This window comes from Dicentrarchus labrax, unplaced genomic scaffold (assembly GCF_905237075.1).
Source record: "Dicentrarchus labrax unplaced genomic scaffold, dlabrax2021, whole genome shotgun sequence".
NCBI lineage: Eukaryota > Metazoa > Chordata > Actinopteri > Moronidae > Dicentrarchus > Dicentrarchus labrax.
The window spans coordinates 34580927-34598051 of record NW_026136704.1 but is presented as its reverse complement, the minus strand read 5'-3'; the positions used below and the strand labels follow the sequence as shown (position 1 = coordinate 34598051).

Below are 17125 nucleotides of genomic sequence, written 5' to 3'. Positions count from 1 at the left end.
GTACAGTGATTTTTCATGCCAAAGAGCGCCACTAATTGGCGTATTTTTTGTCCTTTTAAGGAGCCTCAGGGAGCCATGGGAAGCATCGTACCAAGTTTCATCTTAATCACACATACCGTTGTAGAGATATAAACGTCTTCATTTTAAGAGCGCCACCTAGTGCTGATGGCCTGAAATTGTGCACGATGCTTAAGGAAGACACCTGGAACTATGCACCCAAGTTTGGTGTCAATCGGACATACCAATGTGGAGAAATGGTGCACTACCTTTTTAGATGAAAATTCCACAGGAAGTGTAATTTTATTAGCGTGCTTATTGTTTTGAAATTTCGAAAATGTTCAAATTGCTTTTTTGCCAGACCGTCCTCAGGTGCTAGGTGAAAAATTTCGTGCAGGCGCCCGGACAAAGCCTGTAGGAGGAACACGAAAAAGAGGCGGTTTAACGACATTTCGCACTCTAACGGGAAAAAAAATTATAGGCGGAGGTGAGCTGGGCCTATATGGAGAGATTCAGCTCCATTCACCGACGACGTGGATATACGTTTTTGAATGTGCAGCACAAATGTCACAAAAGATTATGAAGTAACAAAAAGAGTGAAGATTCGTTTCTCAATAGTAGCACGCCACCCACAGTGGCAGACCCTAAATTGACACATGTAAACTCCGCATTTTCACCAGGCCTGACAACTTTGCCAAATAAAATTGACTTTTTCGTATATGTTCAGGGGGTAAAAATGCAGTCAAAGGGTCCTAAAATAATAATAATAATTAAAGCTGCAAGCAGCGTTGAGCGGGACCCATGGCACCCCCACCCAACTCGGGCGTGCTGCGGCCGCGTCGTGAGGCGTCGTAACACTTGGGGACCACAACATGAAAATGTCACGTAAATCAGCTCAAAATCGCCATGGCGCTTACCTATTGCCGGAAGGTGGCGCTATCACTTTGTCTTAATATTGTCATGTAGACAAGTTCAGGAGGCGGGCTGTTATCAAACCGTGAAGTTTCATTGAGATTGGATCATGTACGCTGAAGTTATGAGGAGCGTGTTCAGGGTGGGACTGTACACTGAAGTTGAGTACTATCTGTTTATGGTGAATGGTGGAAATTCCAGCGCAACGCCCGCAGATTACGCCGTTTGACGGAATAAATTAAATAGCACAACTTTAATCATGAATGTCTTTAGATTGCGCTGATTAAATTTGAAGCAGATCCGATAAATTTTGTAGGAGGAGTTCGTTGAAATACAAGAGCGAAAAATCACCGAAAATGCGCACTGAATTCACTATGGCCAACTTTGAGGGGCACGCCACGGACACGCCCTTCAACGTACATGCACAAATGGCACAACTTTTAATCCAGGACCATTTTTTGAGTGTACTCACAAATTTTGAAGCATATCCGATAAATTCCTAGGAGGAGTTCGTCAAATACAACGCTTGAAAAGTTCACCGAAAGTGAAATTTAAAATCAAATGGCCGACTTCCTGTCGGGTTTCGGTTATGGGTCCAAGAGAGCTTTTATGCGTCCCGAGATTCACGGGCCTACCAGTTTCGTACATATCGATTGGCTTGCGTGGGCGCCCGGGGCTGCTGTTTATTTATCCTGTAGGGCGCTACACACAGGACAAACACGATTTTTGATATGTGGCTTCAGGCACTACTCTACACATGCTCTGTAAATTTCATATTCATAACTATTACGGTGTCCGTACAGGTGATTTTCATGCCAAAGAGCGCCACCTAGTGGCGTATTTTTTGTCCTTTCAAGGGAGCCTCAGGGAGCCATGGGAAGCATCATTGCCAAGTTTCATCTTAATCACACACATACTGTTGTAGAGATATAAACGTCTTCATTTTAAAAGGCGCCACCTAGTGCACAGTGGCCTGAAATTGTGCACGATGCTTAAGGAAGACACCTGGAACTAGCCACCCAAGTTTGGTGTCAATCGGACATACCACCTGTGGAGAAATGGTCCACTTCCTTTTTTGATGAAAATTCCACAGGAAGTGCTAATTTTATAGCGTGCTTATTGTTTGAAATTTCCGAAAATGTTCAAATTGCTTTTGCCAGGGCGGTCCCCCAGGTGCTAGGTGAAGAATTTCTGGCGAATCGGACAAAGCGTGTAGGAGGAACACAAAAAAAAGTAGTTTAACGACATTTACTCTAACGAAAAAATTATAGGCGGAAGTGGGCGGGGCCTATATGGAGATTCAGCTCCATTCACGGCAGCGTGGATATAAGTTTTTGAATGTGCGATAAAATATGCAAAAGTTATTAGAAGTAACAAAAAGAGGTAAAGAAATTTGTTTCTCAATAGTAGCGCCACTAGTGGCAGACCCAGCGAACACATGTAAACTCAGCATTTTCAGCAGGCCTGACAGCTTTGCCAAATAAAATTGACTTTTCGTATATGTTCAGGGCAAAAATGCAGTCAAGGGTCCTAAAAATAATAATAATTAAAGCTGCAAGCAGCTGCGTTAGAGCGGGATTCTCGCACTCCCACGCGCCAGCTCGGGCGCGCTGCGGCGGAGCGCGTCGCGTGCCGTCGTAACACGTGCGGACCACAACACGAAAATGTCACGTACATCAACTCAAAATCGCCACGCGCGCTTACCACCTGTTGCCGGAAGGTGGCGCTATTGCTATATCTTAATATTGTCATGTAGACAAGTTCAGGCGGGACTGTTGTAACACGTGAATTTTCATTGGTGTGGACCACGTACGCTGAAGTTATGAGGACGTGTTCAGGGCAGACTGTTACAGAGTCTCACTCAAGTTCACTGGAGGTGGACGACATTGCACACTGAAGTTGTAATTGGCATTTCATGGCGAATCCGCTAATTTGACAAGTCGTCACTGGCACGGTCATTTCCTGCATGGCACAAATCGCCACGCAGCGCTTACTTCCCTGTTGCCAGGCGTGGCGCTATCACTATGTCTGAATATTGTCATGTAGACGTGTTCGGGGTGTGACTTATCAAACACGTGAAGTTTCATTGAGATTGGATCATGTACACTGAAGTTATGAGGACGTGTTCAGGGTGGGACTGTACACTGAAGTGGAGTACTATCTGTTTATGGTGACTGGTCCCAGGAAACCAACGCGCAGCATACGGGCACGCCTGGTTGACGGAATGTCGTAAATAGCACAACTTTTAATCATGAATGTCTTTGAATTGCTGATTAAATCTGAAGTAGATCAATAAATTCCTAGGAGTTCGTTCAAATACAAAGCGAAAAATCACAGAAAATGACCAAAAAACTCTAAATGGCTGAGTTTGATGCCAAGCCACGGACACGCCGTTTGACGGAGAATGTCATTAAATAGCACAACTTTTAATCATGAATGTCTTTAGATTGCGCTGATTAAATCCTGAAGCAGATCAGATAGACCCTAGGGAGTTCGTTCAAATACAACGAAAAATCACAGAAAATGACCAAAAATCTAAATGGCTGACTTTGATGCCACATACAGACACGCCCCTTCAACGTACATGCACAAATAGCACAGCTTTTAATCAGGACCATTTTTGAGTGTACTCACAAATTTTAGAGAAGCATATCCGATAAATTCCCTAGGAGGAGTTCGTTCAAATACGAAAGTTCACAGTGAAACTTTTACTGAAATCAAAATGGCCGACTTCCTGTGGGTTTCGGGTATGGGTCAAGAGGCTTTGTACGTCCGAAGTTCTAAACGGGCCTGAGTTTCGTACATATCGGTGAAACGTGGCGCGGGGCTGCTGTTTATTTATCCTGTGAGGCGCTACACAGGACAAACACGATTTTGATATGTGAGCTTCAGGCACTACTCTACACGTACCCTGTGAATTTCATATTCATAACTATTCACGGTATTCGCACAGCGGTAGTTTTCATGCCAAGGCGCCACCTAGTGCCGTATTTAGTTTTCCTTTTTAAGGGAGCCTCATGGAGCCAGGGAAGCATCATACCAAGTTTCATCTTAATCCCACATATACCGTTGTAGAGATATAAACTTCTTCATTTTAAGAAGCTACCTAGTGGCAATGGCTGAAATTGTGCACGATGCTTAAAGGAAGACATGTGGAACTATGGACTAAGTTTGGTGTCAATCGGACATACCAATGTGGAGAAATGGTCCACTTCCCTTTTGACGAAAAATATACCAGGAAGTTGGAATTTTAAGCGTCTTATTTTTAAATTTAAAATGTTCAAATTAGCCTTTTGCCAGGGCGGTCCCAGGTAGTAGGTGAAAATTTAGGTGCGAATCAAAAAAAGAGTGTAGCAGGAACACTTAAAAAGTAGTTTATGGACATTTGCGGCTCTAGAAAAAAAAAATTCTAGGCGGAAGTGGGCGGGGCTTATATGGGAGATTCAACTCCATTCACCAGACACGTGGATGTAAGTTTTTGAATGTGCGACAAACTATGCAAGTTATTAGCTAAACGCATTTTTTATGATAGTAGCGCCACCTAGTGGCAATTACAGCGGCATGTAATATCCCATTTTCACCAGGCCTGACCACTTTGCCAAATAAAATTGACTTTTACGTATATGTTCAGGGGCAAAAATACAGTCAGCAGGGCTAAAAATAATGGTAAGAAGAAGAAGAAACATTGCAAATACAATAGGGACCTCCAGCGGGCTATTGCAGTCCCCTCATAATAATAATAATAATTAAAGCTGCAAGCAGCGTTGAGCGGGACCTCGCACCCCACCCAGCTCGGGGCGTGCTGCGGCCGCATTAAACTGCACGTCGTAACACTTGGGAGCCACAACATGAAAATGTCACGTAAATCAGCTCAAAATTGCCCTTGCCCAGCGCTTACCACCTATTGCCGGAAGGTGGCGCTATCACTATGTCTTAATATTGTCATGTAGACAAGTTCAGGGCGGGACTGTCGTAACACACGTGAAGTTTCATTGAATTGGACCACTTACGCTGAGATTATGAGGACGTGTTCAGGGCGAGACTGTTACAGAATATGAAGTTCACTGGAGATTGGACATTGCACACTGAAGTTATGAGTGGTATTTCATGGCGAATCCACTGGGTGACAAGTCGTCACTGCTTGGTCATTTCACGTAAATCAGCTCAAAATCGCAACGCAGTGCTTAGCACCTGTTGCCGGAAGGTGGCGCGATCACTATTTCTTAACATTGTCATGTAGACGTGTTCAGGGTGGGACTGTTGTCAAACACGTGAAGTTTCATTGAGATTGGATCATGTACGCTGAAGTTATGAGGACGTGTTCAGGGTGGGACTGTACACTGAAGTTGAGTACTATCTGTTTATGGTGAATGGTCGGGGGTGGCGCAGCGCCCACAGTGCCTTCGTTTGAGACGGAATATAGTAAATAGCTTTTAATCATGAATGTCTTTGGTGCTTCAATTAAATTTGAAGTAGATCAAATATTACACAAGGAGTTCGTTCAAATACAACGTGAAAAATCACAGAAAATGATAAAATCTAAATGGCTGACTTTGATGCCACGCCACGGACACGCCCTTCAAACGTACATACAAATAGCACAACTTTAATCAGCACCATTTTTTGACTGTACTGACAAATTTTGAAGCAGATCTGGTAAATTCCTAGGAGGAGTTCGTTCAAATAAAGCGAAAAGTTCGCCGAAAGTGAAACTTTAAATAAAAATGGCCGACTTCCTGTGGGGTTTGGGTATGGGTCCAAGAGGCTTTTGTACGTCGGCATTCTAAGCAGACTACTAGAGTTTCGTACATATCGGTGAAACGTGGGCGCCGGGGCTGCTGTTTATTATCCTGTAGGGCGCTACACACAGGACAAACACGATTTTGATATGTGAGCTGAGCACTACTCTGCACAGCACCTCTGAATTTCATATTCATAACTATTACGGTGTCCGTACAATGATTTTCATGCCAGGCGCCGCCTAGTGGCGTATTTTTTGTCTAAAAGGGCCTCAGGGGAGCCATGGGGAAGCATCGTACCAAGTTTCATCTTAATCACACATACCATTGTGAATATAAACGTCTTCATTTTAAAGGCGCCACCTAGTGCTGATGGCCTGAAATTGTGCACTGTGCTTAGGGAACACACCTGGAACTTTGCACCCAGGTTTGGTGTCAATCGGACATACCAATGTGGAGAAATGGTCCACTTCCTTTTTTTGATGAAAATTCCCACAGGAAGTGCTAATTTTATAAGCGTGCTTATTGTTTGAAATTTCGAAAATGTTCAAATTGCTTTTTTTTGCCAGGGCGGTCCCCAGGTGCTAGGTGAGAAAGAACACAAGTGCCCGAAAGTGGACAAGCGTGTGGGAACATGAAAAAAGTAGTTTAACGACATTTCGCCTCTAACGAAAAAAAAATTATAGGCGGGCGGGGCCCTATATGGAGAGATTCAGCTCCATTCACTGACAGCGTGGATATAGGATTTTGATAATGTGACAAATATACCAAAAGGGTATTAAGTAACAAAAAGTGAAAATTCGTTTCTCAATAGTAGCGCCACCCTAGTAGCAGACCCGAAAGTGACACCAAACTCCGCATTTCACCAGGCCTGACTTGCCAAATAAAATTGACTTTTCGTATATATGTTCAGGGGGGTAAAGAGAAATGCAGTCAAAGGTCCCTAAAAATAATAATAATTAAAGCTGCAAGCAGCGTTGAGCGGGACCTCGCACTCCACCTTCCGGGCGTGCTGCGGCCGCGTCGCGGGCCGTCGTGGCTGCGTGGGGACCACAACATGAAAATGTCACGTAAATCAGTTCAAAATCGCCAAGCAGCGCAACTCTTGTTGCCAGAAGGGTGGCGCTATCGCTATGTCTGAATGTTGTCCATGTAGACATGTTCAAGGCGAGAGTGTTATCAAACACGTGAAGTTTCATTGAGGTGGACCCGTGCGCTGGGATTATGAGGACGTGTTCCAGGGCAAAACTGTTTCAGAATATATTAAGTTTATCGGAGATTGGACATTGCACACTGAAGTTATGAGTGGCATTTCATGGCGAATCCGCTGAATTGGACAAGTCGTCACTGGCACAGTCATTTCCCCCCATGTAGCTCCAAAATCGCCACGCAGCGCTTACCTTCCTGTTGCCAGTGGGTGGCGCTATCACTTTGTCTGAATATTGTCATGTAGACGTGTTCAGGGTGGGAGTATTTATCTGCGTGAAGTTTCATGAGATTGGATCATGTACGCTGAGATTATGAAGGGCGTGTTCCAGGGTGGGACTGTACACTGAAGTTGAGTACTATCTGTTTAAGGTGACTGGTCAAAATTAGCGCATAGCATACCGGGCGCGCCCGTTTGACGGAATGTAAATAGCACAACTTTAAATCATGAATGTCTTTAGATTGCGCTGATTAAATTTGGTAGATCCGATAAATTCCCTAGGAGGAGTTGGACAAATACAAGGCGAAAAATCACAGAAAATGAGCACAGAATGCAAAATGGCTGACTTTGATGGGAAGCCACGGACACGCCGTTTGACGAATGTCGTAAATAGCACAACTTTAAATCAGGACCATTTTTTTGAGTGTACTCACAAATTTTGAAGCATATGGATAAATTCCCTAGGAGAGTTCGTTCAAATACAACGAAAAGTTAGCGAAATGAAATTTTAAATCAAAATGGCCGACCTGTGTGGTGTCGGGTATGGGTCAAGGAAGGCTTTTTTTGTATGTCTCAGCATGTTAAACATGCTTACCAAGTTTCGTACATATCGGTGAAAGCGAGGCGCCAGGAGCTACTGTTTTTATCTGTAGGGAAATACACACCGACAAACACGATTTTGGTATGTGAGCTTCAGGCACTACTCTACACGTGCCCTGTGAATTTCATATTCATAACTATTACGGTCTCCGCACAGTGATTTATCCTGCCGCAGAGCGCCGCAGTGGCCTGATTTTTTTCCTTTTTGGTGAGCCTCCGGGGAGCCATGGGCAACATCCTACCAAGTTTCATTTTAATCATCAGTGGTCATAGAAGACTCAACTCCTCATTTCAAAATTTATTTTTTAGTGACCTAATGATCAGCTGATACTTTGAATTTCAGGGTTATAAGAACACAGACTTTAAATTGACATCGTATTTCTAATCAAAGGCGGTCTCTTTCCATAACATCAGAGTCAAAACTACGAAACGCTTTGAAGCACTCAAAAAGGTTCATTACTTTTTGCCGGGCGGTCCCCAGGTGCTGGGTGAAAAATTTTGTGGGGAGTGGACAAAGCGTGTAGGAGGACCCGCAGCGTACTTTAAGGCCATTTAGCGCTCTAACGAAAAAAATTATAGGCGGAAGTGGGCGGAGACTATATGGAAGATTCAGAATCATTCACCCGAGCGGCGTGGATATAAGTTTTGAATGCGACAAAAATATGCAAAAGTTATTAAGTAACCAAAAAGTGACAATACTTTACCCTAAACAGTAGCGCCACCTAGTGGCCGACCCGAAAAAGAGCATAGAATATCAAATTTTCACCAGGCTGAGCAACTTTGCCAAATAAAATTGAGTTTTCGTATATATTCAGGGAAAAGCGCAGTCGAGTGGCCTAAAAATAATAATAATAATAATAGGTAAATCGAGCAAAACAATAGGGACCTCCAGCGGTCGCTTGCGAGGTCCTAATAATAATAATAATAAGAAACAGACCAAAAACAATAGGGACCTCCAGCGGTAAACTGCGGGTCCCTAATATGTAAGAAACGAATCCAAAGTAATAGGGACCTCCAGCGCGGTCGCTCATGAGGTCCCTAATAATAAGAAACGAACCAAAAACAATAGGGACCTCCAGCGGTAAAACTGCGAGGGTCCTAATAATTGTGTGCCTCCTTAACAAACAGGGTTTTTTTAGTTACTTTAGTTGTTTTTCTTGTGTGTTATTTTGTTTGTGCTGCCTCTGCTCTCTGGGTATCGATTACTTTCTGTTACTTTTGGATTACCTCAACGCCAACTATACAAATGAGGAAGGAGTATCAATAAGAAGTATTGATCTAAGTGTATTCAATAAGACAACAGAACAATGTAACCTCATTACTTTCTAAAATGTGTCTCCTGCTCCGTTAAGTTTTAACAAACGCTGTAAAACCGACTGCCTTAATCAGTTTAATCAGTTTAATCATGGAAGAGATTTGATTTGAGTGGAAGTAACTAAAGTATTAACTTAAGGTAACTAAAGTAAATTAAGTTAATTGAAGTTACACATTTCTCCAAACTTATTTAAAACGTGTGAACAGAATTTATCTGATTAAAGTCATTTAAATGAATCTTTATACAAATGTTTCATTTTCTTCCACTAAAGCAAATTAATACATTACCTGTTAAAACAGCTGACGAACAATAAAAATAATTTATAATTAATTGGTTTTCAAAATGGTTACAAATTAATATTCTGTGGGGTTGTTTTTTTTGGGGCCTTTTATGCCTTTATTTGACAGAGGGTGATAGACAGGAAGGGGGGGGCAGAGAGAGAGGGGATGACATGCAGCAAAGGGCCACAGGTCGGATTCAAACCCGGGCCACTGCGTATATGGGTCGCCAGCTCTACCAACTGAGCTAACCGAGACCCTTCTGTGGGTTTCTTTATGTGTCAAACACTTTTAAGAATGACTTGGATGCATAATTGTTGATATGATGATTAATAAACTGATTTTAATGACATAAAGTCAACTTAAAGAAAATGAGTCAGTGGAATAAAACAGTTCATGTTAATTGTGTTTTTGGAGGATTCATTTAACTCCCTTTATTAAGATGTGTTGTCAGGTTTGACCTCTGCCCCGGAGGAATGCCACAAACACACTAAACCTTTAACAGCATTTGACTTTTGGCGTGTTGCACGTTAACCAGCGTGGCTGCGTTACGGTGGTACACCCTCCCTCTGCCATACAAAGGTGTGTTAGTTCCACCCTGCAGACGGCTCACAGGTCTCTCCTCGCACTGCGTCTCAGCCTGCAGCTTCACAGGTTCACCTGCTGTAAAGGAGCCGACAGAGAGGATCATGGGACGTCAGGTTTGCTGTGAAAAGGGTCTCACAGGGGTCAGGAGGAGGATGGTGATGGGAAACAGTATAAAGTTACCCACAAACCCTTTCTGTGTGTCACCTTTCCTCTCTCTCTCTCTCTCTCTCTCCATCACCTGACTCAGCATGTCAGTGGGCGGGTCCTGCGGCCTGTCAATCACACCCGCTCCCGCCACCTGATTGGTCTCTCTCCCCCGGGTGGGGCGGGGCCTCCGGAGCCACATGGAGTGTGCTGGGTGTCTGTGTGCCCGTCAGTCTGAGCCATCCTCCGGTGGAGACACTCCGGAGCAACTTGGCGCATCAACAGCCTCCTCTGAGCGGAGAACAGTGGAGGAGGAGCAGTCTGTTATTCCTCTCTCTCTCTTCTGCTGCTGCAGCTTCACCACAGACAGGAGGAGAAAACACCGATATCCTTTCACTTGTGCGTAAAAGTGATTTTGATTGAATTATTAATTAAGTGGAGAGGAGAGTCGGCTTCATGCTGTGTGTGTGTGTCTCACCGACACGGAGTCAGGACGTTAATTACAGACATTAAATCATTTATTAAACATTCTGCATCGGGGGATTTTTGCTCTTTCCCGCAAAGAAATATTTATTTTTTGCGCGTAAACTTGAACCCCGGACCCTCTGAGAGACAGACCTTCTCCAACCGAACCGGGTTTGATGGAAACATGACCAAAGCTGCATCTGGAGCGGTTCTCCTGCACGACCTCCTCTCCCACCTGCTCCCGCTGCTGCTGCTGCTGCTGCTTCATGCCTCACCGGGGTGTCTCTCCGCGCAGCCCGGGCATCCAGTGCGCTACTTGGGGCAAATAGCCGAGAACTCCCCGGCTGGGACGCCGGTGGACGGGGTGCTGCTGCCGCTCGGAGCGGGCGGCTGCCCCGGCGCGGACCTGAATGCCAGCCTCACGGGGGATTACGCGTCGGATTTTAGGCTCGTTCACTACCGCGGGCACCGGGACCACCGCGGGCATCTGGGTTTGGTCTCCTCCAAAGCTCTGGACCGGGAGTTTATAGCGATGTACGAGCTGACGGTGCGGCTGCCGCCGCGGTGTCTGAGGAGACCGGCCGCCGTGCAGGTCGAAGTGTCGGACAGGAACGACAACATCCCCCGGTTCACCAGCGGGAACCGGACGGTTGAAGTGGACGAGCTGACGCCGCTCGGTACCGAGCTGGCCCGCTTTGACGCCAAGGACGGCGACGCCGAGAGGAACGGACGCGTCACCTTTTACGCGTCACCGGAGTCTCACCTGCTCCACGTGGTCCCACAGACCGGGCAGGTGAGGCTGGTGGGGTCCCTCCTGGGTGTCCGCCAGGTGTCTCTGCGCCTTTACGTGACCGACGGCGGAGACGTGGCGCTGGTCGGGGAGCCGGTGTTCCTGCGGGTCGACGTCCGCGGCTCCGGTAGAGCGCGGCGGAGGACCCGGGCTCTGTCCGAGGAGCTGTCCTACACCGTGACCGTCCCGGACCACGTCAGAGTCGGGGACCTGGTGTTCACGGTGCCGGACCAGAGGTTCGAGCAGCGGTGGTTCGAGGTGATATCCGAGGCAGAGTCGCCGGTTCAGATCGAGCGGGACTCGGGGAGGTTGTACCTGGCGAGCAGCCTGCGGGAGCCCGCCGAGGTCGTGGTGAAGATCCAGAACCTCCGAGGTAAGAAGTGGATTCTGTTCTTCTCGTGCGTAAAAGCGCAAAACGAGCCGCTGATGGTTTGAGACTGTGTGTGTGTGTGTGTGTGTGTGTGTTACATTAAGATCAATCCAGGTTAAGTTAACTCATGTTAACCATGTTTTTGTGCGTTTGGAGTTGTTTTGGGTTGTTTTACATTAACTGCTGTGGTTGGTTTGTGCGCTTTACTCTGAGAGAAGAAAATGCCTCAAATATTCAACTTAACAGAGAAACAGTGATTTTAAATCTCACCTGCACCTTCTACTTCCATCTCAGAGAGGTGAGAAGATGTTTGTGTAGAAAACTCTTCTGTAATCTTAAATCTTCCCGTTTGCTTTAAAGGAGACGGTGAGTTGCTGGTTTGATGCCGGATTATGGTTAAAATCAGAGGGAAGTCAGTGATTTATTACAGTTTTATGCTTTGACTCTGATATTTTCAGTGATATTTGTGCAGAGCTCTCCCCTCAGCAGGGTTGGGGTCAGAGGTCAGCAGTAATGTAAAGCATAATTTGTTTGTGTTTGGCCCTTTAATATTGTTGTTGTTCTGTAGTTTTCTAACAGTGGCAGCAGTGATTTTATTTCTTTAAGGGCTGGGTGGAGTTTATTTATTGAGTGTGTGTGTGTGTGTGTGTGTGTGTGTGTGTGTGTGTGTGTGTGTGTGTGTGCGTGTGCGCGTGCGTGTGTGCGTGTGTATGTCTTGGCAAATTTCCAGCAGAGTTTGAATCGACCTCAACCGTTGACGGCTACTTTCCACTCATTTCATTCATTCCTTACAGCGCTCCTCACATCCTCGCCATGTGTGTGTGTGTGTGTGTGTGTGTGTGTGTGTGAGAGAGACAGTCACACACACACACACACACACACACACACTCTGTAAGTGTGTGTGTGTGTGTGTATGTCAGCAGGTCGTTAAAGGACAAACAGAACTGACAGTGTTTAGTGTTTGAGGTGAGCAGAGTAAACACACCTCAACTGACACACAGATTTTACCCTTTCATAATACCGTTAAAACACACACACACACACACACACACACACACACTCTGACACTAATCCCAGAAGCCTGTATGTGAAGCTGGTTGTTTAAGAGGTTAAAAGCATTTGAGTAAAGTGCAGTATTTGTTTAGTAACACTGTAATTTCCCATTAGGATTAATAAGGTTGGCTCTGTTTGTCTCCTGAAACAGCCGAATAATCTTCCACCTCTGCTGTGACGCTTTGGTTGAGGTCTCCTACAAAGGTTGGATCTAAATGTACCACGAACCGGTCGATGGTCCGACTCTAAAGTCTGAATCTGTGCAGCGTTTCCACTCTCGTGAAAGGTAAAAGGTCAACGCCAGGGTAGCGTCAGCTCAGCGTGGCTAACCGAGAGGATTTACAGAGCACCATCAAATCTAAAATCTGAAGTTTGGAAGACAATTGGATTCTATAAGAAGGAAAGTTAGACAGAAGTCTGTCCATCTGTAAGATCTGTCAGACGTAACACGACGGATCTTAACAGTCATCTGGTGAGACATCGGCGAGGAGTCTGTGGATGCTAACACAGCTAGCACAAGCAAGAACACAAGAACACACAACCGAGCTCCAACTGGGCGAGGTCGAAGGTCATCACTGCAGTTCAGTTGTTTCAGATCTGATCGGTATGGTTGTGTATGAAAAATTCATCTTATACAGGAACATCTCACACATTAGAACCCGTATATCACCCAGCACTGATGCTAAAAGCTTTTAATGTAAAAACAAAAGTCTCACCATTATTACCAAAGTGAGACATTTCTGTCGTGTATCTAATAAAATAATGTACATTATAGGATTATATAGTCATAATATCTTTATAAAACAGGAATAAGAAAAGAAATCAGCTCTCTCGTCCTTCACTGAAAGAGCGCCGTTCACCACCGACATAAATTAAACCATCAGCACTCGAACGTTTCAAGTCAATTTGACATAATTACGTTATAATTACTGCTGATTTTAAGTTATATTTGGCTGCAATAATCACGCCAAAAAACCCCACAAATATCTTGGAGTTGATGCTCCTTTAAATGTATTTTTTTAAATTCTCTTCCTCTCCGTTGGTGGTGGAGGCCGAGCTCACGGAGACAGATATCTGAAAGTTCAATAAAACCAAAACTATCTGAGAGGAAATTGCCTTTAACAGTTGACTAAACTCACCCAAACACCGCTTTCAAAACACTCATCGGTCACCCCGAACAGCTCCGCACTGGAAGGTAAACCCCGTCCACCTGGAGCGTCAGGTCCACTTAAACAAACTATTACAAATCAGCATTGAACCAATCTGAAACCGAATCAGTGCCACTGCAGCTCCGACCTGTTTGACAGGATGAAACGACGTCCAGATGCCGTCGCCGCCCCCCCCAAGCCCCCAAAGTAAATGTTTAACCAAGAGCCTCCACATCTGGATGCCGGGCGGTGGCGGCCCTGCGTTCTGGTCAGATCTGGCTAATCAGTCGGTCCAAACTGCATCTCCGTTGTTTATTTGTAGAAATTAGTTGTGTTTGCTCACCTGGAGCTCTCCCAGGTCCGACCGCGCGGGCCCGAAACAGGAAGCTCTGTTTTTGTTAAAGCGGGCTGCAGCGTTCGGGGCAGGCTCTGGTCTGTGTGTGATTTGGTCGACACGGCGTTGAGCCTGCTGTAAACCGCCCGGCTGATTGAGGCAGCCTGTCTTTCGTCTGCGGTGGCTGTGATTTCGTTCTGTGGGAACGAGGCAGAACGCGGATCGTGGCGTCCGGTGGAAGTCACGATCGGCACGCTGGCCTCTGATTGATCGACTGATCAACAAGTAACAGAATGAAGTTTCATCCTCAAAACATTCACTCTTCTTTTAGTAATATTCATGTTTTGTATTTGCATGTTTGTAACATTTGATTGAAGCTGATGTCATGATCGAGTCTTATCGGTCCGATTCTTTAGTGATTTCCCTGATTGATTCCTGATCTGTGTGACAAGAGCATCAACACAACAGTAACTGAGTAGGAAATAGGTCGGCACGTGACTCAGCTGTGCACAAGCTCCACCGTCTAACTTGGAACCGGTTCTCGATTCTCATCACTATAAAATGTGTCTGAAAAAAACGCTGGCATCAATAAAAGGAACCGATAAAGTCGGAGGATTACAATTTTGATGGATTGGAAGATTTATTTACAGCTGCTGTCAATAAAAGTAAAAGAAATAGTTTGAGCTGCAGACTTGAGTCGGACTTTGAGAGGTTTGTGGCACTAACAGGACGTAAAAGCAGCATCGAAGGTTATAAATTAAACTCTCCATATTTGAAAAGTCTCAGTGAGTAACATTTAGTGGAGGATCTATGGGCAGAAATGGAATATAATGATGTTAAATAATACAAAAGAAAAGCTTAGAATGAGACGTTGTGGTATACAGAGGGAGCGGCTCCTCTTCTGGCGGAGTCCGCCATGTTTCTACAGTAGTTTCCCCTTCACGCTTGAAAGGGGAGGGTGAAGCGAGGAAGATGCAATCTGCAACCACACCACTAAAATTCTTCACACTGGAGCTTTAAATATAAAAACATTTGTAAAATTAAACCACTCGTATCACTAAACGAACTAATTTATAGACACAGTCGCACCTGAAGCACATTTTAATAATTGAATAAAATATATATTATGGATTATATTGCCGACAATAATGAATTCATGGGATTGTTTTCGCATCAGTGTGAGAAACTACATCAAACCTCAGATATTTAATCAAGTGATTAACCAAAAACAATGAATGTTCCTGCTCATCTCCAGATGGTTTGTCAGTTAAATGTGCAGAAATATCACAATACACTCGATATTTTGTGACGACATACGATGTTTACATTTGCGGTGTTGTTGCATTGACTTTGGTGCAGTTGTCACGGAGCTGTAGTCGGAGTACAAACACACACAGTTCACCTCCTGTCTGTAATAAATCGTACTCATGTGACCCTCACGCTGCTCACAGACATCTACATCATCTGCACACACACAGGTCTCGCTCTCTCGCTGGCAGGTCGTCCATCACCGCCACCGGACTCCGTTTTATCCTTGACATTCAATAAACGTACACACACTGGTTTGTCCTCCTGTTTGTGTGCGTAGTAACTGATTGCTGTGAACTCAACGTGATGAGCGACATGAAAACAGTCCTGAAACAAACAATTAGACGGACGGAAACAACAACAACAAGCAGTACAATTTGTTTTAATGGCTAATAAAACACATATTACATAACATATTTCTTATTGAACCTTTAATCTCCTGTTCCTGTTTTTAACAAATGTGCATCGTACAAAACTCGTGGGCAGGACGCTAACTTTTAGTCGGCGTTTCGCGGGTCAACTTTGATTATATTAGTTGTAGCTAATTTTGACTTTTTGAATACTTAGATATGCTATATGCTAAGCTAATCTATGTTAAAAAGACAACCACATTTTGAAGATGGTTAAAAGATAAAAGTGACAAATATATATATAGTCACATCTTAAGTTAGCTAGTTTCAAAAAAGGGGGAAGTTGACCGAGGCTGAATTCAGGAATAGAATATTATTTCTGTCAAGGTGTTAATTTAACAAAAGACTAAATTAAACGTATTTGCGGTGGAGTTAATGCGCTTTATGCCAACAGATTCCACTTCTGTAACACGTTAGCGAGTCTTTTATTCTGGTAAAACGATCGAGTCAGTCACTCCAGGAGCTTCAGGAGCGGGAAGTTAAACTTTCATGCACATCCGATGAATATTTTAAGCTTATCAACTCAACAGCTCAGCGTGTCGGATACACTCAGTCAACATTTCATATCTTCTGCTGCTCGTCTCATTTTAAGTCGTAGCTTCAGGTTGTCGACGTTAATTAAACCGCGGCGGCACCGTTATGTTCCCGCTCTCTCTCGACATCGTGAATCTCTGTACACGTCTGATTAACGACGTTGACAGCTGAACCTCGTCAGATCGAATAATAATAATAATAATAATAATAATAAGGGATTTCTGGGTTGAGATTCAGAGTTGATAAATGAAATGTGCAGTGCACAGTTTTTAGAAACTCTGACAAACTTTCTTTTATTCTTCACTGTCCCATTAAACTGTAATTAATGTGTTTATTTGCATATTTAAATGAGAAAATTGTTCCTGTTGGCTGCAATTAATGCGGCAGCCTGCGCACCGACGGGCCTGTTCCCTCATTAAACTGCAGCCTCTCACTCTTAACTATTATTAATTGTTTTTATTCAAAGTGTGTGTGTGTGTGTGTGTGTGTGTGTGTGTGTGTGTGTGTGTGTGTGTGTGTGTGTTGGTGTTATGCACAAACACACACACACACATTACTGCACAAACATGGCCCTGGTCTGTCAGGCTTTTCCTACAGATTGTCTGTGCTCGGCAGCCCTGAGGTGACACACAGCTCTTTCCTCCTGTTTATTCTATTGTCTTTATTTCTGGATTTAGCCCGAGGCCTGAAGCAACCTGCCATCGCACCACGTGT

The 17125-nt window shown here is 44.5% G+C and overlaps 1 protein-coding gene across 1 annotated transcript in view; it reads left to right on the top strand.

Moving 5' to 3' along the window:
• The first annotated feature begins 10248 nt into the window (after positions 1-10248).
• The window catches only part of si:dkey-22o22.2 (neural-cadherin), a 113943-nt gene continuing 107066 nt past the window's right edge, over positions 10249-17125 (top strand). Inside the window, exon 1 of the mRNA XM_051399225.1 lies at positions 10249-11627. Coding sequence (XP_051255185.1) covers positions 10649-11627 — 979 coding nt within the window. The 5' untranslated portion in view covers positions 10249-10648. The remainder of the gene's footprint in view (positions 11628-17125) is intronic.